We start from the raw sequence: 24,259 nt of genomic DNA on the forward strand, positions 1-24,259 counted from the left end.
GCTTCAACTCTTTCCCCCAAGGCATGAATAGCACGTAACATGTCTTGCATAGATGGTTCCTGAGTGCTAGAAGGGGGGTTAGGAACAACCACTACAGGGGAAGGATTAGGTTCAGGGGCATGTGGAGAGGAAAAATCTACAGACCTAGATGAACTCCTCCTTACCCTATCTCTCTCTAGCCTACGTGCATACTTATCGTATTCGAGCCAATCGAATTCCGAAAGGCCCACGCATTCCTCACACCGATCTCCCAATTGACAGGTTTTACCCCGACAATTGGAACACACAGTATGTGGGTCGAGAGATGCCTTTGGAAGACGCCTATTACAGTCCCTAGCATTACACTTACGAAATCTAGGTACTTGTGAAGGGTCAGCCATTTTGAATTAGTCAAAGAAATTCCAAAAAACAATCCAAGTCATCAACAATTAATCTGATTCAATAAAGAGTTCAAGAGTTTATGTTGAGGAAAAACACCTGCACTGCGAAAGCTCAAACCAAAATGAAGTACTTCACCAAATATGTTGAGAAAACTCCAGGTTCTACAGCGAGTATTGATACGTCTTGTCGTCAAGGTCGACAGAGAAGAATTGAAGGGTTTGTTTACATGCAAGAGTGGTATCTGGCCGATAGTTGGCGCTGGTGGGCACACCCGCAACCTTCATAGCGATCGCTCGCGAGTTTTTTGAGTGTGTTTTCTGTCGAGCCGCTGAGTAGCAGCTATTATATATTCACCGGCTAAGTTAAATATTTAAAAAGCCTAGTTTCTGACGTTTAGAATAGACAATTATAAAAGGTTTGTAAATACTATTTACTATGTGAAGAATTCAATTGTCTAACCAGAGTGAGTTAGTGGAAGAAAATATACAGCATTTAGGTTCCTTATTCTCTATCTAAGACTGGAATCAATACTAAAATACAGTAGCTAATACTGACCAATTAAAAAAAAATCCTTTTACCTTATATGCAGAAGTGAGAAATTCATGTAAGAAAGGCCTCATAAGTTCTGCTCCAGTTTCAGCGGTTGACCGGTGATCGAATAACGTATAATCAATGTCAAGAACAAGTAATTTCTTACCAGGTCTCATATCATTTAAAATTTTGACTTCATATTCACGTACCCTCTTCTCAACCTGTAATGAAATGTTTAAATCAAAAAAATGAAAAATTAAAATTTTGTATTCTTCCTTACAATATAAACCTTGAACTCTTTATTAGGGATATACTTTTGGCGAAGCGGGAAGACCGACTATAAGACTTTTAGCGAAGTGTAACTAACCTACCGCTAGTTAGCGGACGGAGGGGTAGTATCAGCTACCCGCCCCTCACACACACACCTGTTATCTTGTCACTTTTGGTTCCACGTAGGACTTACAAGGGGATAGGTGATGGTGGGCCAAATTTGTAAAAAGAACTCAGGGTTTGTATCGTTAGGAAAGATACAAATTACTTTAAATTTGTCCTTTGTTACGACACTAAATACAAACCCCGTCGCTCTTTATTAGGGATGATTCCCCCTTTAGGTGGGTGGAAGTCCGAAACAACTGGCTGGTTTTTGATCAGGGTTTTTCCTACGTGCGGAGCAAGTATAAGGGAAAAACCCTGACATCTCACTAGCTGTACATGCAAAGTACACTTTAGCGGCCTGAGCAATCGGTGTAATTGTGTGATACTAGCAATATGACTAGTATAGGTAAGAATTCTCAGAAACTTTGGATCTTTGAATCAACCATAGACGTTACCCAATCCCACCTCGTCAGGGGATATGGGGATGCAACAAGCATAATATTCATACCATGTTACACAAGAGAAAGGGTTTTACCTACAGACAGAGATGGTCAGCTTGCAGAGGACCGTAGGCGTTGTTCCCCAAGAGATGGGAAGATGAAAGGAAGATTGAGCCAGTCATTCTTAAACATTCATCCTAGACTAATCCTGGGTAACCTCTACCCTCAACCATCAAGGAGCCTGAAGTATTTAAACCAGTCATTATGCAGCCACCAGAGGACCAATGGAAAATGTATCCATGTTCCTATGAGTCACGTCTTGCAGGTGAATGGTGAAGGTCGTCTGACGCTCCCATACGCCCGCTCGTAAGACCTGCTTTGGGTTGGGTCGTCTGTGAAAAAGGATCGGGATTCAATGCTCGGTCTATGACCTTGCGAATTCAAGCAGAGATGGTGTTCTTTGTGATCCTCCTCTTGACATTCCCGGCGCTGACAAAGAGTGATGACACTCGGGATTGAGCTGCTGTGGTTCTTTTAAGGTAGTACCCCAAACTCTTCACTGGATACAACAACAGTTGATCTGGGTCATCGGATACGTTACAAAGACTCCCAATCTAAGGCTACACTTCCGGATTTTGAGTCTTGGTGATATACTCAGGGACGAAGCCAAGCATTACCTCCCCCATCCCCTTGAATGGGAGACGTTGTAGGAAAGACCATGGAGTTCGCTGACTCTCAAGGCCGAAGGGAACGCAAGCAGGAGAATCGTCTTCAAAGTCAGGTGAAGATTTGATGCCTGGTATAAAGATTCGCAGAGAGTGCCCTTCAGAGAGTGAAGGACAACGAACCCCGTTCCATGGGAGTGGTCCAACTTCTGACTGAAGGCAGGTAAGTTTGAAATTCTGGGAGTGGTCTAACCTCCGACTGAGAGCAGGTAAGTTCAAAATTCCATATGAGACCTCTTCAACAAAGAGAATGTTAGCTCCTTTCAGTCTAAAGGCAAGGCTCAAAGCTGAGCAGTAGCTTGTCACTGCCGAGACCGAGAGAAGTTTTTTCTCCCGAAGGTATGAGGAATTCCACTACAGGATTGCTGAAATAGAGGCATCAAGGGGAGATACCCCTTCCACGACTCCAACCACAGAAGACAGTCCACTTAGCCTGGTAGACAGCAGCTGAGGATTTCCGTAAGTATCTGCAGAGTAATAGTGTAGAGAAGTATGAAAAATATAGAGAGAAAAATGTGGAAGTAAAGCGCAAGGTAAGTGAGGCAAAGAGGGCAGCTGACCTGAGGTGGGGTCAGGGATTGGGTCATTCATATGAAGAGAATAAGAAGTTTTGGAAAGAAGTGAAGAGTAAGGAAGGCTGGCTCAAGAATTGGAGAGACCGTGAAAGATGGAAATGGGAGGTTGTTAAAAGGAGAGGAAGCAAGGAAAAGGTGGGCGGAATATTTTGAGAGTTTACTGAATGTTGAGGATAATAGGGAGGCAGATATAATTGCTGTTGCAGGTGTTGAGGTGCCGGTGATGGGAGATGAGAATGAGAGATAGATTACAATAGAGGAAGTGAGGAGAGCACTAGATGAAACGAGAGTAGGAAAAGCATCTGGTATGGATGGTGTGAGAGCTGAGATGTTGAAGGAAGGGGGTGTGACTACTTGAATGGATGGTGTGAGAGCTGAGATGTTGAAGGAAGGGGGTGTGACTACTTGAATGGTTGGTGAGATTGTTTAATATGTGTTTTGTGTTGTCAATGGTACCAGTAGATTGTGTTTGTGCATGTATTGTACCACTATATAAGGGTAAGGGAGATGTGCATGAGTTGTAATTCAAGAGGTACTAGTTTGTTGAGTGTAGTTGGAAAAGTGTATGGTAGAGTAATGATTAATAGGATTAAGGATAAAACAGATAATGCAATCTTAGAAGTATAGGGTGGTTTTAGAAGAGGAAGGGGTTGTATGAATCAGATTTTTACCGTTAGGCAGATATGCGAGAAATATTTAGCAAAAGGTAAGGAGGTGTATGTTGCGTTTATGGATCTGGAGAAAGCGTATGATAGAGTTGATAGGGAAGCAATGTGGAATGTGATGAGGTTACATGGAGTTGGTGGAAGGTTGTTGCAAGCAGTGAAAAGCTTCTACAAAGGTACTAAAGCATTTGTTAGGATAGGAAATGAAGTGAGAGATTGGTTTCCGGTGAGAGTGGGGCTGAGACAGGGATATGTGATGTCGACGTGGATGTTTAACTTGTATGTTGATGGAGTGGTGAGAGAGGTGAATGCCCGAGTGCTTGGACAAGGATTAAAACTGGTAGACGAGAATGACCATGAATGGGAGGAAAATCAGATGTTTGCGGATGATACTGTACTGGTTGCAGACGCGGAAGAGAAGCTTGGCCGATTAGTGACAGAATTTAGAAGGGTGTGTGAGAGAAGGAAGTTGAGAGTTAATGTGGGTAAGAGTAAGGTTATGAGATGTACGAGAAGGGAAGGTGGGGCAAGGTTGAATGTCATGTTGAATGGAGAGTTACTTGAGGAGGTGGATCAGTTTAAGTACTTGGGTTCTGTTGTTGCAGAAAATGGTGGAGTGGAAGCAGATGTACGTCAGAGAGTGAATGAAGGTTGCATAGTGTTGGGGGCAGTTAAGGGAGTAGTAAAAAATAGAGGGTTGGGCATGAATGTAAAGAGAGTTCTATATGAGAAAGTGATTGTACCAACTGTGATGTATGGATCGGAGTTGTGGGGAATGAAAGTGACGGAGAGACAGAAATTGATGAAGTGTCTAAGGAGTATGGCTGGTGTATCTCGAGTAGATAGGGTTAGGAACAAAGTGGTGAGGATGAGAACGGGTGTAAGAAAAGAGTTAGCAGCGAGAGCGGATATGAATGTGTTGAGGTGGTTTGGCCATGTTGAGAGAATGGAAAATGGCTGTCTGCTAAAGAAGGTGATGAATGCAAGAGTTGATGGGAGAAGTACAAGAGGAAGGCAAAGGTTTGGGTGGATGGATGGAGTGAAGAAAGCTCTGGGTGATAGGAGGATAGATTTGAGAGAGGCAAGAGAGCGTGCTAGAAATAGGAATGAATGGCGAGCGATTGTGACGCTGTTCCGGTAAGCCCTGCTGCTTCCTCCGGTGCCTTAGATGACCGCGGAGGTAGCAGCAGTAGGGGATTCAGCGTTATGAAGCTTCATCTGTGGTGGATAACAGGGGAGGATGGGCTGTGGCCCCCTAGCAGTACCAGCCGGACTCGGTGTTGAGTCCCTTGTCAGGCTGGGAGGAACATAGAGAGGAGAGGTCCCCTTTTTTTGTTCATTTGTTTGATGTCGGCTACCCCCCAAAATTGGGGGAAGTGCCTTGCTTTATGTATGTATGTATCTAGACATCCTCTTTGCAACTTGTTGCGAAAAGCCTCTATGCGAGAGGAGATACTGGATAGTCTCCAGGCGTAAAGTCGTAAGAATTCCACGGCTTTGAGTAAGATGTTCACGTGCAGTTGTCTGAGTAGATCGTGTAGTGGAGGGAATTCTCTCGGGACCTCCGTCAGTAGATGAAGAAGGACCGAACAATGAGGGTCACAGATAGGTTTATGGATGATCTCTTCTTGTTCAGCACCCTCCTCATCACACAGAACGGGGTTAAGGCGTAAACGTCAATGTTCTTTCACCATTGTTGGAATGAATCTTGCCAGCAGCCTCTCCCGCTACCTCTACCTCCTTTGCCTACTCGATTCGACTTGTTTCCCTTTTGATATCTGTCAGGAAATGGCTTCTTTGACGAGATTTTGGAAGAGTCTGTGGCCTGGACATTATTTGCAGCTTCCTTGAAGGGGGAGCTGCCCTGTAGGACCTAGAAGTGATGGCCCTCTGGAGGAGAGTCTTGGTTGGACTTCCTCCATCGATCCGCTGATCATTCGATGTCCTCTGTGCTGAACAGAGAGGGTTCCTCTTAAGTCAGCTTTAGGAACCTGACGATGGAATTTCTCAATCACAGAGTTCATTCACCTAAGAAACCCCACGGTTCAGGTACCTGATAACAGGAAAGTCACCATCGACATCCTTGTCCTCTCCTTGAACCAATCCTCAGTCTTAATGAGGTGTCCAGCTGACCTCAACCATAGATCCAGCCACAATGTTGCCTGCATGGCAAACTTCGCAACCTTCTCCATGTTAAGGGCATCTGCAGTTGCGAAAGTGACCAAAGACTCGAAAGCCTATTACAAGAGATCCTCCTTGTCAGGATCTAGTTGTAGAGCCGAGAGGCTCTCGTCTGATACCTCGTAATACCTCCTCAGTTGTACGAAATGAGGTGGGAGGAGTTTTGAAAAGGCACCTGCTTGGAGAGGTCATCATACCTGCTATCTGAGCAAAGTCCTTCTTCCTGGCCCCCTTCAACCCCCTGGACTAGGGCAAAGCTGGTCTAGAACGGTATCTTTGCCCTCTTGAGGGGCAACAGCTGGATCATCTAGGCCATCAATGGCCCTCACACTGGCCAAAACCTGTCAAAAGGCATATTCGGACTCTTTCTCCTCCCCTTCAGTATACTTAGGACTAGCCGTTCTAGAGAGATAGTCCTCGTTGCCCAAGTCCTGGTTATCATCCAACCAAGAGCTCTCACCCATAGAAGTCCGGGGTAGGTCGTAGTCGAAATTGTACCTGGATGACGTAGGAACATCTCTTGTTGACATTAATGCTGCTGAAGGAGCTGCCTCACAAGTCTTTTCCTGGACCTGCTGGGAAGACCTAGCCATGATGTATTTGGGGATCGTCTTTGATTCCTTGCTCTCCCTTGGGGGAGGAAGAAACTCCTCTAGCAGGGAAGGTCTTGATTCCTCCCTACGTCTGCTGGAATGAGGCACGCCCTATGGAGAGGGAGCTGACTGGGGTTGGTCCAAAGACGTAGATGTAATCCACTGCTCTGGAGGAACTAACTTGATGGGAGAGAGGCGGTATGACGAAGTTAGGTAGATCTCCCTGGGAGATTGCGAGCCCCTGCTTGTACAGGGGTAAAGGTTGTCTCCCGGGGGAAAAGTCGGGTTCTTCTGTCTCCTCTTCTTCGTCGTCATGGGCAGCTGGGAAAAATCCTGCTGGACTACCTCCGCAGAGCCAATGAAAACAAACTCTGGCCCTAATCGGGGAGATGCACATCTGAGGCTAGTCCTTGGGTGGCACTGCAGACCTGTGTCTAGGGTTGGAGAGAAGGGAAGAGGTCTTCGAAGAAATTGTCTCTGGCGGGATCCTGGACGTACTCGTGGAAGCTGTCAATAATTGCTTACCTTAAGCAGAGGCGCCAGAAACTGCCAAACTGACTGCCTTCATCAAAGTGTTGAACCACGGAATGTCCTTCTCGAAGGATGAAATCAAAGAAGGCTTCTCATTGGGCAAGTTATAAGATGGGGAACGCTTCCTAGGAGTCCGAGGTTTTGGAACCTGAAACGAAAAGGTTGCTTACCTAGCCATAATGTTATCGGCATGGCCTCTCCCTCTGGCTTGGGAGAGCGAGTTGGAGAACACAAAGGAGAACACTCTAGAACACTTGCTGAGCTCTTCGGGGCAACTATGAATGGAATTGGTCGGCTGGTCGAATGTTACACTGCTGGGCAGACGCGTGAAACTTAAGGCTAACGCTCTACCAGCTGTGTGCGTGTTGACGGGACTTGGCGAATAGCCGCGTCGCCATGTGCTACCGGGCGCTCATAAGCTTATGATGAAGAGCACGCAGGGGCAAAGGCGCGAGCTGCTACTGATGGTCTGGGCATGGGCGATATGCCCGCAAGCAGCAGGGCACTCATGCATGGACTGCAGATCATTCTCAGGAAATCTAGACCCGGAAGAGTGACAAGGCGGGTAGCGATCGGATGGCGAGTGGTCAAGTGCTGGCATATGCTTGCAAAAAGATAGCTGATCTTGATGTGGTTGGTAACAAACAGCTGGGTTGCGCATTGCCTGGAAGCGGGCTGGAATGCGCTGGCACGCAGGAGACTGCTCAATTGCTGACACGTGGCGACGAGTAAGGACTGGTTCACACATTGACGCATGGTGACGAGTAGGGACTGGTTCCCGTGCTGACACGCTTCTGGAGCTGTAACGAGATGTCCTATGATATGAAGGGCAAGGGTGGAGAACGCTGGGTAGCGTGGCGCACTCTGCGCTCCTGCGATGAAGGTGTCATGATCTGGATTCCCCTAGGGGAACAGTGAGCACTCCTAGACAGGCACAGGCTGTGGCAAGGAAGGTGTACATTGATCTCACAGGGAGCAAGCAACATCCACAGGTAAACCATACTCCGATAGGCTGGATAAGGGCGGAGAAGAAGCCGGGCGCCGACTAGCAGAACCATGTGGCAGAGACCACTCCGGGGAGGACCTAACCCGAAAACATGAAATATGACTATTAGAGGAACCGGAATACTGTATGCCTCAGACTTTGCCCCACCTCCTCAGGCTGAATGTACTCAGGGCAAGGGGAAGTACTGTACATTCGTCAGCGGTAAGCGAAGGTGGAGACCTTGGAACCAGCAACACAGCTCTGGCAGCAGAAGAAAGGAACTCTTCCAGAACAAAGCTTTCAGATTTAGGGGTATCCAACTCAACCTCTGAGGAAGCTGATATATGCTTCCTTTCAGCTCCCAACTTCAGCAACTCCAAAAGACCTTCCTTTGATGGGGGACCAGCAACACCAAGGGAAGGCCAAACCTGAAACAAATCATCTACAGAAAAGGACTTCTCCTTCTAATCTAAGGGTTGTCCTAGAGTTAAATGGTCATCACTCTTACTCGATCAATCCCCTGGGGAGACGGAGTGAGCAGAAGATTCGGGAAGAGATCGAGGGTTAAAGAAGTACGAGGTTTCTTCGACTTCGAGAATGACCCCGAAGGAGAAGAATCCCTCTTAGATATCTTCTTACACCCCTGTCCAAATCTCTATCACTGGGAGGAAGACCACTCCTGACACTCCTCACAAATGTCATCCTGCGTACACGGTCGTCCTCCACAGGCCGAACACAACGAATGTGGGTCAGTCTCGACTGAAGAAATGAAGGTGCCCAATTGCGCCCTTCAGGTCCTGGACAAGTTGGCATGACAACCAGAAGTCAGACTCGCACTTATAAAGAAAAGAAAACAATTAGTCGCCATGGCAATCAGGTTGGGAGGCAGAGAGACAAACGTCCACTATCAGCTGAGCAAAAAGAAAAAGAGGGGAGACGAATAGCTGGTACTACACCCTTACCCTACGCTAACTAGCGGTAGGGTAGTTACACTTCGCTAAAAGTCTTATGGCTAGTCTTCCAGCTTTGCCGAAAGTTTATCCCTAATAAAGAGTGAAAGGGTTTGTCTTTAGTGTTGGAACAAATACGCTATTAATTTACATAACATACTGATAACTAAAACTGAAATTACTTATCACAATTGTATACCATTATAGAATAGTAATAGCCTTATTTGGAGTCTGATGCTTTCTACGACTAATGGATCATATTTAAATAGCTCAAAAATTAATTTAGTAAATTAAATACAGCTCATCAAACCATTACCTAAAACAAGTGATTACGTTATCAATGAAAGCAACTCCCACCTTTGCAATTTCAGGTGCAAACCAAAAATCCTTTGTAATCTCTATGGCAAAGGTTTCATTAGTATAGAAACCGTAACATGGCAATACCGTTTCATATTTTATCACAAAATAAAAAAAAAATCAGTTGTATTACTTCCTCAATTTCTCATCATCATAACCACTTTAACATTGTCTCTTTCCTTGAGAGGGACTTTAAAGGAATTTTTTCTATAAACTTCTACCCCTTCTTTGCATTTTTGAACTCCCACCAGGCCTAAGTCTTCCTTTATCACATTTTTCCATGATTTCCTAGGGTTCCTAAAGATCTTTGATCTTCCATTTCCATATTCAGTTCTATTCTTCTCACTAACTGTTCTTCTTCCCTTCCTATCAAATGACCAATTCATTTTAGCCTTAAAAGTTTTCAGCCTTTTACCCAGTTTCTGGACACCATATTTCTCATTCATACATGACCTTCCAACTGTGCTCCAGCCATTAATCTTAGAATATCAAGGTCAACCTTTTACAAAATCTCCTCTCTCTCAGAGCCCACATCTGTGCAATATAGAGCACCATGTCTTTTATACCAATAATGGCATTTATAAAGGCACAGATAGGATAATCTTATTTACTACTCTCGCAATCCCTTTCTCTATTTCCTCTACGTTGTTGCCACTTTCGATTCCTGCTTCACAGGCCAGTATCTCAAAGTACCGTAATTGCTCTACTTCTTCAAAGACCTGCTCATGTACAACAGCAAGATTCTTGGCCTCTATCTTCCCCATTTGCTTCAATTATACATTCTGTGCCTCTAAACTCTCTTCCTCCATGTGAATTTTGTAATCCTGAACACTTGTTGTGCGATAGCAACTATTAACACTTAATGTACTATACAGTCCTGAGATAATTCTCCTACTTTTACTACTACAATCGATTACTTAATGTAGATTTTGTAATCTAGACCACCTACCGTGACAGACACCATCTATTACATTTGTTTGGTACAAACCCTTTCCAAAAATAACCCCATGGCTAATTTTCCAACTATAGTGTTTCCTTAACTTTCAAGTTATTATCAGTGTTATTTTGTTTGGGAATGTACTGATCTTCAGTCCCTTCCTCTACATTCCACTCTGAGCCATTTCAAACATTTGCACAACCTCCCTTCCTTGGAGTCCTTATTAACCCTTTTACCCCCAAAGGACGTACTGGTATGTTTCACAAAAGCCATCCCTTTACCCCCATGAACGTACCGGTACGTCCTTGCAAAAAAATGCTATAAAATTATTTTTTTTTCATATTTTTTATAATTTTATGAGAAAATGCAGTCATTTTCCAAGAGAATGAGACCAACCTGACCTTTCTATGACAAAAATTAAGGCTGTTAGAGCAATTTAAAAAAAATATACAGCAAAATGTGCTGGGGAAAAAATAACTTCTTGGGGGTTAAGGGTTGGAAATTTCCAAAGAGCCTGGGGGTAAAAGGGTTAACACTAGGTCATCTTCATATAGCATCTACCTTAGATGCCCTTCCTACACTCCCCCTATCATCATCATTGCTGCTTAAAGACATGAAATAAGTTCTCTCTACAATATTCTGTCTTGTGTCTCTTCTGCCTGAATTACAGTCTAGTCTAGAGCTTACATATAAAAAACGTAAGGTTAGAGATTGAAATAAATTGCTTGTAAAATAGCCAATGTAGAACCAAATGGAGCTTTCAAAAGTGGTTAAATGATATATCAGCTAAGAATACACTAGGTAAAATAATTACCCAATATTAAAGCATAAACACAAGTTCCGCAAAAATGCAATGTAATTTCTTCTGAGATCTATTTAACACCCATTAAAAAAAAATAAAACTATTTAAGAAACTCACCTTTCGCAGATATTCAGAACGATTTTCAATCGCAACTTCTTCCTCTTCAATATCGAGGTCATTTATAACATGTGGGAGATTCTCTGGTATTCGTTGAGCTTCTTCCACACTTGATTCAAGTGAACCCATCATCATTATCTAATATGTGAAGAATTTACTAGTTAAAATATAGTTATGCAACTTCTACAAACTACAAAATCAATAAAAACTTGAATATATTCACATCAACTTCCAAATAACCATGACAAGTACATAATCAATTTCTCCATATGCTTTGTTTCTTAGCACACAAACAAGGTACATGTATTAAAACCAACAAACTACAGGATGAGCACCATCAATAATTAAGAGATTGAGGGAAGATTATGAAGGAGAGGGAGGATTTGGATTTATGAATTCAGGCTATAGCCCAGCACTGGGGCCTATGAGGGCATTCAGCCAAGGCCGTCTCAAATACAGGCCTGGACAGTGGGAGAAGAAGTCGGCATGAGTAGGTCGATTGGTATGGAGACTTTGAGAGGCTGACCGATGTTCTAGCCTTGTTGAGTACCCTTCTCTTCCGACAAAACGGGGACAAGATGTAAATGTCGTTTTTGTACCCACTGTTGTTGGCAAGCCTCTTGCCAGAGAGCCTTGAGGTCTAGGACTGGGAAGCAGCAGAAGCCTGAGATTCAGGGGTCTTGTGAACAGATCCTTAGTTGGAGAACCCAATAAAGTCAGGACTTTGTGGGCTACACGGAGATTCAAAGACCATTCGGTACACCTTATCTGAGATGCTGTGCACAGATTGTCGGCGAGCTCATTCCTCCAGTCTGGAATGAAGCGGTCCATTTGTCATACTGAGCGGACTTCGGCCAATCTTAGCACTTATACTGTTAGATGGGAAGAGGCTGCGAGCAAGTTCCTTCTTGCTTGTTGATGTGAGCCCCTATGTGGTGTTGCCGCTCATCACACCACTGAGTGGCCCGTCAGGAATTGATGAGGCTGTTGAAGGACCAGAAAGTTGGCCTTCATCTCAAGAGATTTAAGTGAAGGTACTTTCGGACCCTATCCAGAGGCCTGAGGTTGTGTGGTGCTGCACGATGGTCCCTCCTCCCTTCTTTTGATGTGTCTAAGCACAGCATCAAGTCTGGGGGAGGATGAGAAGATTACACCACTCTGTAGATTCTCGACTGACACCCATCCCTTGAGGCTCGTCCAAGCTTCTAGTCCCATGGGGATCAAATGTCCGGGGAATCGAAGACCTGAATCCAATCGGACTCAAGCCGCCACTGGAGAGAACGAATCCTGAGGCGGCCATTGGAAGCTAGACAGACCAGGGATGATAGGTTTCCAAGGAGAAATAGTCACTCTGGGCTGGGAGTTCTTCTCATCTCATCTTGAGAAAGGGTCTTGTGACCTTTCTAAGCCTTGTTATCCTGTCTTTGATCAGAAGGTTTTTGTGGAGATTGGTGTCTAAAATCATTCCCAGATATGCCAGTCTTCTGAGAGGGAAGTGATGAAGACTTCCCAAGGTTTACCATGATCACCAGATCTTGGTAAAAATTCATCTGCAATTTCGGTGCTAATGCAAGGTTGCCATCGAGTCTGCTACAATCAGTCAGTCGTCCAGAAAACAGAAGAGACAGAAGCCGATCCTGTGAGCCCAGGATGGGTGCTGTGGAAAGACCGAAGCACAATGCCCTGAACTGGTGTTTTTTCTTTGTCTAGACTGAATCTCCGATACTTCATAGAAGATAGATGGTTTGGGACTGGAAGTATGCGTCCTTTAGGTCCAGCGTACACACGAAGACATGTGGTCTTACCCATTGTCCGAACTTCTCCCACATGGTGTGGACATCGACTCAAGGGACAGCTCCTTGCGGATCTTTTCGCATGGAAGATTGTTGACGCTGGGGTCTTGAATCGTGGAGGAAAGGATGGGACACGATACCCTGTGTAAGGATACTTCACTGGGAGAGAATTCCTTTAACTGAAAAAAGTGGGTAAGGCAACGTTTGACCCTACCATATGCCCTGATGGGGTTGATGCTATTTCTTAGAACAGCATTGGTCTGGCTAACGTTAACCAATGATCAATGGCTGGGTATCGTGGCTACTGTACAGTTGGAGAGTGCTCGCGAGTAGTCACCTGTCGACAAGCCGCTGATGGGGGCTGTCGATTGCTTTAGTGGATTGGTGTGACGACGAATGGCGAGCAGTGAGAAGTGTTCTGTTTGCCTTCCGATCTAGGGAACCCCGGGCAGAGGTTGACGAGAGAGTCTGAGTGACGAACTGCTAGTAAACAGCGAACTGCCGATGATCGGTGAATCGGCGATCTGTGAGCCGAAGATGGTAATTGATAGGCAGATGAAGGTTGTCTGATCAGTCAGCCAAGGAAGGTTGGCGATCGGCTTGGAGAGCCCTGATCAGCGCTCAATTGAGGACTGGTGATTGGCAAGCTTGAGATAAGCAAGCTGTCGATTAGCTGGTCAGAGATCAGCGAGCTGAGGTGGATGATCGAAGAAAGACAAGCTAGCAATTGGCGAACTAGTGATCAGCAAGATGATGACTGGTTATAGACTAGAAATCGTCGATCGGATTGCTAGCAATCAGAGATTGTTAGCAATTGTAGAGACTGGCGGTCAATGATCAGAGAAAGAAGAACTAGCAATTAACAAACGGTGATCTAGCAATCAGTCGGTTGATGATTTCTCATTGGTGGAAGATGAGCTAGAAATTGACGATCGGCGGACTAGTGAATGGCGGTCAGTGAGCTAGTGATCGGCCAGCTGGAAATCAGAGATTGGCGAGCTAATGATAGGCAGTTCGCAATGTCCTGATCATGTTTGCTGAAAATGATACTGTCAGAAAAACCCCCTGAAGAGACAAGGACCAAAGGTTCCCTGTGAAGAGTCTCGACTGATGGTAGATGCGATGGATCCGCCTTGGAAGACGGAATCTTCAGGATCTTGAACCCTCCTGTAAAGCCTCTTCCCTCTTTTCCTGGCGGCCGTGCTGTAATGAGTTTGTTGGGAGGGGAATGGGGCCATGGTGACCTGTCAAAAAGTTTTCCCTTTCGTTCTTTTTGCCTCTCGCGCAAGTGTGCAGGAAACCGCTGACCAGTTTCCAAAGAACATGCAAGAAAGCGCGGGGCGCGCAGTACGGAGCTGCGCAGGAGGATGCTGGTGCGCAGTTTCTGGTGAAAGCGCAGAAGAGTGCCGGCGAGCAGGCAAGTGCTGGCGAGGAGGCAAGCGCTGGTGCACAGTTGAGCTCGGGCATGCAGGGGAGTGCTGGCGAACTGAAGAACGCTAGTGCCCAGGCGAGCACTGACGAGCTGGATAGCGCTAGCGCACAGGAGAGCACTGGCGTGTAGGAGAGTGCAGCTGCGCAGGGGAGCGCTGTTGTGCTGGCGAGCAAAGGTGCTCTGGCAAACGTTGGTCCTTAGACCAGAAAGAATGCGCTGGAGAGCGCCAGCGAGCAGGAGATTGCTGGGACATTGGAATGTGCAGATGAGCAGGCGAGTTCTGAGGCACTGAAGGGGGCTGAAGCACCAGAGAGCGCTGGCGAGCGATAACGCTTTGGAAAGTGCTGGAGGGCGCTGACGTAATGCTGGTGAGCACTGGTGCACTGGAGGGCACTGGCGCGCTGGAGAGTGTTGGTACGCTGCTAAACGCTTGGGAGGTGCAGCACAAGTAGGCAGATGATGAATAGGAGACAGAAACGGTAAAGGTAGGTCAGCAGGTCAGCGTGAAGGTTGAACTGGAACTGAGATGTGCCCTTTGGAAGGGCAAACTTCCACCGGCAGGAATCGCGAACGACCCACAGAAGAGTCCAGGACCAAAGTCTGAGGACTAGCTGCAGCGACATCAGGAGGTCCAGGAACCGGTCTGAAGACGATGAAAGAGGAGGCTCCTCTGCGGGGGAGGGCTGCGTTGCTGAAGAACCAGAGAAGCATCTCTTCACCGGAGGCGAAGACGTACTTTGAAAAAGAAGGGATGACGCCCCTGTGGGCCGGTAGATCAGCAAGCTGACCTTTAGCAGCAGCAATCCTCCGAAAAGGATTCTCTATGAGTGGCCCCTCTCACAAATGAGAGAGGTGATCCCTAAGACTATGCTCTGCCCCGGAAGGAAGAGAGATTCATCAAGAAGGAAGCGTAGTCTAGGCGAAGATAGCAACAGCAATCGGAGTCGATGAAGTGATGAAGAAGATGCAAGGAAATTCTCCCTCGGAAGGGGGATACAACCCAACACCTGGTGAGGAAAACTCTCCCTCAGAAGGGAAAGTAGTCCAACCCCTGGAGGCGAACCTCCTGGCAGCACTCTAAGATGATCTGCCAAGAGCGCTCCCTGAGGAAGCGTAGCTGGAGCTAGTTCCTCGAAGATGAAATGTTGATCAGGAGATGCCACGGGCATACTTCCAAGGAGAAGGAATGACGCTCCTGATAATGCCATCTGGAGGCCGGCAGTGACAGAAGATTCCCCAGGCATGAACAAAACAGCTCTACTTTGTCGGCTCTCTTAGTCAAACGAAGGACTGCATCACTAACTGAAGAAAAATAAAATAAATTATGTAACAAAAAAACTCCCTCTGGAGGAACCCCTATAGACTAGGACGGGAAAAGACCACCGAGGGAACAAACATAATATAACAACTGCGCACTCCCTTCCCCAGGCTTTTAGGCCAGTTGCTTTTAATTATGAGCCAGTAAAAAAGTTTTTGACGGGAGAGCAAGACTACGTTTTTTCTCTACCGAGCCACAATCAAAGGTGGTGCTCAGTTACTAGTGCTGGTATGAGCGGGGTGGTTGGTCTACCCAAACCCTCCCCCTCCGTTAACTAGTGGAGGGTAGTTACACCTGGCATAAAAGTCGTGCGACTAGTTTCAGCTGTCGCCGAAACATGTACATTGTAAATAGCGTACAAGTTTGTATTTAGTTCCGGAACAATCAATAGTTCATAAAAGTGTAGAAATACCTTTGCCTTAACACAGCAGTACAAAAGATAGAACACATTACATGAATTTTTTCTAGTACCACCATCAAAAATTCAATGATTGAAGAAACTCTACCCTTCAATCAAATCAATGGTAAAATTAATCCAAATACTTTACGATAAAGAATTAAAAGGCTAAACTTCACTATAAATTCACTGAGAACATACCTTTGTTCCAGGTCGTAAGCCAATTGTTCCCATTTTTGTATCGTCATCGGGTGTCTTCCCTGAAATAATAAAAAAGTAATAAATCAAAAAATAATTTTGAACAATTCAATAAAAGAACAAAAGTACATGACTCATATAAATGATTCCAGTTATTTCTGTAAATCAGGAGAATTTCATCTTTAGGAAAGTGCAACCTTCCAGAAATATTCAGTATGACTGAAATTAAATCTATCAGAGCAACATACCTAATACTTTATATGGAATGCAACCATTGATTTCCTTGCCATTTCTGGTAGTTCAATGGCACTGCCATCAACATCTATCTAACACTGAATATTGTGGAAAGTTTACAATGGTACCTCGGTTTATGAATACATTTCGTTCTGGGAGCAAGCTCACAACCCAAAATACTCTAAGCCACAAAACATATCTTCCCATAAGAAATAAAGGCAATTAACTTGATGTGTTTCACATGTCTATACATACACACAGTATATAGTTCTGTACACATTCATTTCTAAAGATGCGTAATGTTATTTAAAGAACAAATTATAACCTCCATCAGAAATAATAAAAATTAATAATTCAAAATAAAAAGATTACAAATTTGGAAATAAAAATATTTTTCTTAATCATAAAAACCTGACAGCTTAAACCAGCCCTAAAACTTTTAGAGAGATGTTACTCCCCCCCCCCTCTATTTAGTGGGTGGGGGATGGGGGGGGGGGGGGAATAGCGAGGGTAAACCAATCACCCCACATACACTTGCAGTAGCTAACACAAGCCAGTTTTCAATTGCAACCAGGTCTTCCTGGGGCTTAGGTGAGGGCAGGCCAGTATACATAAAGAGCTTCAGGTTTGTAAGGTTAGGAAAAATAAAAATTATTTCTAAATTTGTCATTTGTGTCAGTACCAAATTAAACTTTTCAGCTCTTTACCATGAAGACCCACTTTTAGGTGGGTGGAAGTCCAAGACCAACTGGCTGGTCTCTGACCCGGGGACGAGTCCGGTTGAAGAACTGGTTCGATCAACTGATCCAGGAAGAAATTGAATTCTTTGTAACTCGTCAACAAACCAATAGACAGAGTCGAACAGTCAGTTATCTGTGATAGTTTGTAGACTCAATCTGGATGGTCCTGAATCTAGGATCTGCTAAGACCAATCTCGAGACTTAGTACTGTAAACTCAGGGACCCAGTCGAATGTCACTTGCACCCATCCCCTAACTTGGGCGATGTCATAGGACAGACCGTGTAGCTTGGTGACTCTCTTAGCAGAAGCCAGGGCTACAAGAAAACAGTCTTTAGCTTCCAGTCACTGTCTGAGGACTGACTCTTCAGAGGTTTATTAGGTGTTGTTTTCTGGGATTGTAGTATTCGTACAACATTGCACAGAGATGGTCTGAGGGCATGTATGCTCGAAACTGCGTATGAGGAGGAAATGTCTACTCCATTTAGCTTAAAGGCGAGACTTCAAGCTGAGCGATAGCCTTTCCCCGCCGACACTGAACAGAGTTTGGACTCCCCGAGGTACAGTACTATACAGTGTAACAAAACTCTATTATTAAAGGAATAGTGGCACTGAGTGGCGGGATACCCCTTCCACACCACCAACCACAGAAGATAGACTACATCGCATGGTAAAAAGTGGTAGATAACTCTCGGGGGTATCTAGCCATCCTTTTGACAACTGGTTGCGAAAATCCCTGTACCGCAAGAGGTTGCTAGAAAACTTCCAAGCATGAAGACACAGCGATGTTACTGTTCCATGGGATATCTGTACATGTGGTTGCTTGAGATCAAGAAGTGGAAGGAGCTCTATCGGTGTCTCTGTGAGCAGATGTAGCACACTGCTGCATTGGAGCTATGGTCATCGAAATATCTTGCAATGTCTGTACTTTGTTCAGCTCCTCCTTACTAGGCAGACGGGAGAGAAAAAACATATAAACGTCTAGATTGACCCCCAGGTCTCTTGGAAAGCATCATGTCAGAACACCTGGGGATCTGGTACTGGGGAGCAGTACCCCGGAATGTTCCGGTCAAGACGTCACAAACAGGTCTTATTGTCGGCGAACTTCACATTTAAGCTTTTGTTGGTTATCTGTTGATTCTAAGACCACTCGGAGCCAACTATCTGAGTCTTCCTGCTCAGATAGTCTCCCAAGATGTTCCTCTTGCTCAGAATACAGCAAGCTGAAAGGGTTACCAAGTCGTCTTCTGTCCATCTGATTATCTCTGCAGTCAGATGGCACAAGGGCTGTGAAAAGTACCTTCTTACTTGTATATGCAAGCCATCACCGTGATGTTCGCTCATCAGTACCAGACCGACCTGGTCCAACATAGGAGGTGGGAGAAGCTTATTGGTAGAGCTGAAACAATGGGAGGAGGCATATTCGGTGAGCTGTAGGACGATCTTAGCCTTGGCACCCTTCAGCCCTTGAGACCAGGGCAGGGCTGCACTGGTCTTTGAAGGTTTCTGGGTGCTAAAGACACTGTCTAAGACCGTGTAATTGTCCTCCAGTAGGGGTATCTCTGGGTCGGTAAACCCATTAAGAACCCTTATGAGAGTCAGAACCTGCCAGAATGCATGTTCTGACTCTTTTTGCTCTCCTTCCGATGTTGGACTTGCAGCGAAGTCTTCTTCTTCCATCCCCGAGAGTTTTTCCCGGGGTGGGTCGCAGACATCCCTTGAGTGACTGGCTGTCTCTGTAGACTTGGTAGTCCTAGAAGAGGACTTTGGCAGAGACTTGGAGTCTTTGGGCTCCTTCCGAGGAAGGAGGTAGGAGTCCAGCTTCAAAGGCCGAGATGTCGTGTACCTCCTGATTTCCATTGGTGGTGGGGAACTCTCCATGTGAGGGGAGGCTTCCTCCGAAGGTGGAAGGGAGGAGGTCCTTTCTTCACGCGACTCCCTTGTCAAAGGTGAGGTGGGAGAGTATCCCGAGGAAGATGCAGGAGGAGCTGGCCTTGATGGTCTAACCGGAGTCAACTTTACCCTAGAGGAAGTGACCACGTCTGAGACTCCTCTTTTCCTCTTCAAGGGGGAGGAAGTCATGGTTCCTTGCCGAGGGTCTGCTGGAGCTATAGGCTGCTCCGAAGAGCGGCCAGACAGAGCAGGACTGAAGGCCTGTACCACTGCTCTAACTATAGCACTGAACCATGGCTGTTAACTGACTGACACTGTCGGACAGATTCCCTGAAGGGAAAGGGACCGAAGGTTCCCTACAAGAAGGCTCTGCTGTAGGTGGGGCCACCTTAGAGTAAGGCAGTTTTGGAATCCTGAACCCTTCTGCAGAGGCCCATTCCCCTTTCCCCAGCAGATGTGGTGAAAGGAGTTTGCAGGGAGGGGAATGAGGCGATGGTGACCTGTCGGTGTGCTGTTCCTGAGTACTGCGTGAATGTGCAGGTGAGCGCTGAAGCGTGGGCGAGTGTTGGTGCGCGCGGGTGAGATCTGGCGAGCAGGAGAACGCTGACAAGGGCACGCAGGAGAGCGATGGCGCGTAGGGGAACGCTGGAGCGCAGATCGTTGGTGCGTAGGAGTGCGCTGGCGCGCAGGTTGTAGCTGTCGTATAGGAGAGCGTTGGCGAGCAAGAGACCGAAGTTGCGCTCGCGCGTGCTTAGGTTTTGGCACACGCTGAAGTTTCAGTGAGCTCTGAGGGCAAGCAGGTGAAGGCGCGCACCAAAGCGTTGTAGAGCTCTGACGAGCAGGCTGGCGCTGACGAGATGTTGGTGAGTGCTGGTGCACTGCAGGGAGCTGGCGATTGATTGATTGATTTAAAGTATTCAGGCTTCCTGACATCTGGGAGCTGGCGAGCTGAAGAGCGTTGGCGCGCAGCTGCACGCTTAGGTAAAGCCTCATGAGGCTGTACCGGGAACAGGAACGGCGATGGTAGGTCAGCAGGTAGCACAGGAACCAGGATGTGCCCTTTGGAAGGGCGAACATCCACCGATGGAGATCGCGACCGATCTACAGAAGGGTCCAGGACCGAAGTCAGAGGACTAGTAGAAGCGTCGTCGGGAGAAGGTCCAGGAACGGGCGAAGGTCGAGAGAAAAGAGACGACTGCGATGACGAGGCTGAAGTGCTGAAGAGGCACCTTTTCACCGATAGTCAAGGACGACATCTAAAGCAAAGCAGGGGGCGAGCTCTGCGACAGAGACACCATCTAGGGGCCGTTGGATCAGCAAGCTTACCTTGAACAGCACGAGTCCTCCGAAGAGGAGTCTCTATGAGTGAACTCCCCCGAGGGAGAGATACACTCGCAGGAGAGACAGACACAGGACTAAGTTCCCCCTTGAAGGATGATCAGGACCAGGGGAAACTAATTTGGCAGCAACAGCTGGAGAGTCTGGAGGGGCAGGGGGGTCGGCAGAAACTACAGAAGACACCTCTGACACCACAACGTCGACGAGCGCACGAGCATCTACCTCCGAAGTCGACGACGACGGCTGCACACTTACACTCCGGTGGATGAGCTGAAGCAAGGAGTCCTTGGAGGGCGGACCTGGAAGCCCCAAGGACGACCAAACCTGTAACACAGAAGACTTAGACAAGGCCTCACCCCAGGGGGAGAGGTGGGGCAGCTTCACTAGGGGAAGTAACACCATCTCTCGAGGACCAGAATTGGCCGAAATTAAATGGGTCAACGCTACTACTCGACGGTCTCTCGGAAGAGACTGAACGAGTAGGAGCTTTGGGGGAAGGTCGGAGGCGAAAGAAGGAGCCTTGGGTTTTTCCCCCTTCGAAGGAATCTTCGAAGAAGAAATATCCCGCTTAGACTTCTTCCGCCGTCGAGTCCAGGGCAGGTGCGCATGTTCGCAGTAGTCAACACATACACACACTAACACAAAGAAAACGCAAAAAAGAATTAATAGCAGTTCAAATAACGGCGAAGGATGAGGAACGGCAACGACCGTACACCATCCGAACCAAAAGCAAAGAGAGCTAAATCCCCGGTGTGAGAGTGGGAGCGGTAGCAAGCTAACCCCCCTAACCCCGCTAACTAGCGGTACAGGTAGTTAACCCTCGCTAAATTTTAATGGCTAGTCATTTCAGCTACACAGTAAGAAATATCCCTAAATAAACAGCGTAGGTTTGTATCCCAGTTACGGAACAAATATATTTTCTGTTCAAAATGTTTTACCCTAAATATAACGGACCTTGTTCCGCCATGGGCTCGCTTCGCTCTCCAAAAAATAAAAACATCAAGCTCCGTATGTACTAGCAAGTGGTAACGTTGAGCTGCCCACGCTAACAATGTATTACCCTAAATCTAATGGTTTTCGTTCCACCGTGGCCGAAAAATTAAAACATCAAGCTCCATATGTACTGGCAAGCGGTAATGTTGAGCTGCGCACGATAACATCAATATAACTTTAATAATGAACTGCATTCACCAACCAGGTATTAAACTTGAAGTAATAATAATGACTGACTTTATGATTGGGACGTAGAAGGCCGGTGTGACGGTCTGAACGATCCCCCAGTCTCAGAATTCTCCTTGATAATCTGCGCATGCGCGAGCATTACCTTTTGCCAGTGCATACGAGGTTGATGTTTTATTTTCCTGCAATGTTAGCGTGCGCAGCTCAACATTACCGGTTGCCAGTACACACGAGCTTGACGTTTTATTTCCATGCGAGCGAAGCGAGCTAATGGCGGAAAAGAACCATTATACAATGTCAAGGAGAATTCCGAGACCGGGGGATCGTTCAGACCGTCACACCGGGGTCCTCTAACAACTGTTGCTGTACCAGAAGTGGTAGAGGGTAGAGGCAAAAGTGTTAATTACATCTAGTGTACCATGGTAATTTCCATGAAACTTCCCTGTGGCTTCTAAGTACGGATAACTACAACCATTACACATTTGTATAGGAAGTTCCATAATAACACACGAAAGGAGTAGAATACGAACAAGGGCTTAACACGGACAATGGTTTTACAGGTCTGTCTGTCTGTCTGTATAGATTGCCTAACCTTGTGTAAGACCCAGGCTCTTGCCTTTGGGCAGCCCAGAACCAAAAGGATAAAGGCTTGGGAAGGGACTGATGCGAGCACTTGAAGAGATGTGGAAAAGGGGAGGGGAAATATCAACCAACCGGTGGAAAATTTCCATACGCACGAGCACGGGATTTGTTAACGGAAACAGAACGGAGTCTACAAAGTTAACTTGAATGAACGGTAAAGTTTAACTGTATTACAGATTCTCATTTCAAACAGAAAATATATGTTTTCCTGAAGTAAATAACGTGATTGGACCGAATTTGACCTTCATTTCAACCGTAAACAAACAGAACAACCAATTCCACTAACTTTAAGTAGCCGAACTGGTTGCTGTTATTACGGATGAAATGAAGATGAAAATCGGTTAAATTACGTTATTTTCTACAGGAAAACATATATTTTCTGTTAAAATGTTTAAATATAATGGCATTTGTTATATATATTCTGTTAAAATGTTTAACCGGCGACCCTACCCAACAGAAGGACGCCTTGTCCTTCCATAAAGGAGGGCCTTCCCTCTGGGCTCCTACTTCGCTAAATAACATTTAGACGTTATATTCTTACTAGTAGTAAATCAGATAGTTAAATCACGTTATTTTCTACAGGAAAACATATATTTTCGGAATATTTTCTGTTAAAATGTTTAAATATAATGTCTTTTGTTATATATATTCTGTTAAAATGTTTAACCGGCGACCCTACCCAACAGTAGGACGCCTTGTCCTTCCATACAGGAGGGCCTTCCCACAGAGCTCCTACTTCGCTAACTGACATTTAGAAGCTATATTCTTACTACTAGTAAATCAGAGTCTTAACCTGGTGCATGGATGATTAAATTTGTCATATATACCCTGTTAAAATGTTTAACCGGTGACCCTACCAGTAGGACGCCTTGTCCTTCCATACAGGAGGGCCTTCCCACTGGGCTCCTACTTCGCTAAATGACATTTAGACGTTATATTCTTACTAATATTAAATCAGAGTCTTAGCCTGGTGCATAAATAAAGTTATACCTGACCTATCTACCTCACCTTTTAGCTTCAAATTCAACAACTTCTGTCTTTGGGGCTTGACGCAAGTCCTCTTCTCAATCGCATCTTTGAAGTCTTTCACTGTCATTGTGGCCTCGTCCACTTCAATTTCATATTCTTTACCGTTCCATTTGACGGTGATAGACTTCATCTCGTGACCAATAGACAGATGTAAAGATGTAGACAGAATATGTGTTGTTAGACAGCACACCGCCGACAGAATGTTGATGTTTACAACAGGGTTGCCAGATTATTTCGACTGGATTATCGTACATGAACCTTAAAATTATCGTTTTTTCAACCAAAATTATCGTACACACTTTGAACAAGATTATTAAGGAGTAACATATATAGCTCATTTCAAGGTATTTTAGTATAATTGCTTACTCAAACATACACACATACATTGTATATACCTAAGGTATGTATCGTACATCGTACTGGACCTAAAATAATCGTACGTGTACGATAGTTATCGTACGAATGGCAACCCTGTGTTGTTGTACTGCAGTCTGCGGTAAAGAGCGAGTTCTATTAGGAATAGTTTAGTTCTCGATTCTTCAAACACGGTTACTTTGTTTTAACGTAATGGATTTTTATTCATTTATAAGTAATAATTAAAAACAAATATATTATTTAGTAAACTATACTAATTTTATTTAAATTATTATAAAATTACAATAACTCCAGAGCTCATTTTAACACGATTTATTTCTCGATTCTTCAAACAAAGTTACTTTGTTTTAACATTATGGATTTTTATTCATTTATAAGTAATAATTAAAAACAAATGTATTATTTAATAAATTATACTAATTTTATTTAAACCTCTATAAAATTATAATAACTCCAGAGCTCATCTGAACACGAACATTTCTTCAAAAAACTGAAACTTCTTGGTCAAACACGGTTACTTTGTTTTAACATAATGGATTTTTATTCAT

General features: G+C 45.3%; 1 protein-coding gene across 1 annotated transcript in view; it reads right to left on the bottom strand.

Annotated features, from left to right (window-relative positions):
- Nucleotides 1-23,556, bottom strand: part of LOC137631158 (ubiquitin-like domain-containing CTD phosphatase 1) — a 46,431-nt gene extending 22,875 nt beyond the window's left edge. Inside the window, exons 1-4 of the mRNA XM_068362861.1 lie at nucleotides 23,316-23,556; nucleotides 16,287-16,345; nucleotides 11,146-11,283; nucleotides 960-1,133 (exon numbers count right to left, since the gene is read on the bottom strand). Coding sequence (XP_068218962.1) covers nucleotides 960-1,133; nucleotides 11,146-11,283; nucleotides 16,287-16,345; nucleotides 23,316-23,466 — 522 coding nt within the window. The 5' untranslated portion in view covers nucleotides 23,467-23,556. The remainder of the gene's footprint in view (nucleotides 1-959; nucleotides 1,134-11,145; nucleotides 11,284-16,286; nucleotides 16,346-23,315) is intronic.
- Between the last annotated feature and the right edge of the window lie 703 nt (nucleotides 23,557-24,259).

This window comes from Palaemon carinicauda, chromosome 39 (assembly GCF_036898095.1).
Source record: "Palaemon carinicauda isolate YSFRI2023 chromosome 39, ASM3689809v2, whole genome shotgun sequence".
NCBI lineage: Eukaryota > Metazoa > Arthropoda > Malacostraca > Decapoda > Palaemonidae > Palaemon > Palaemon carinicauda.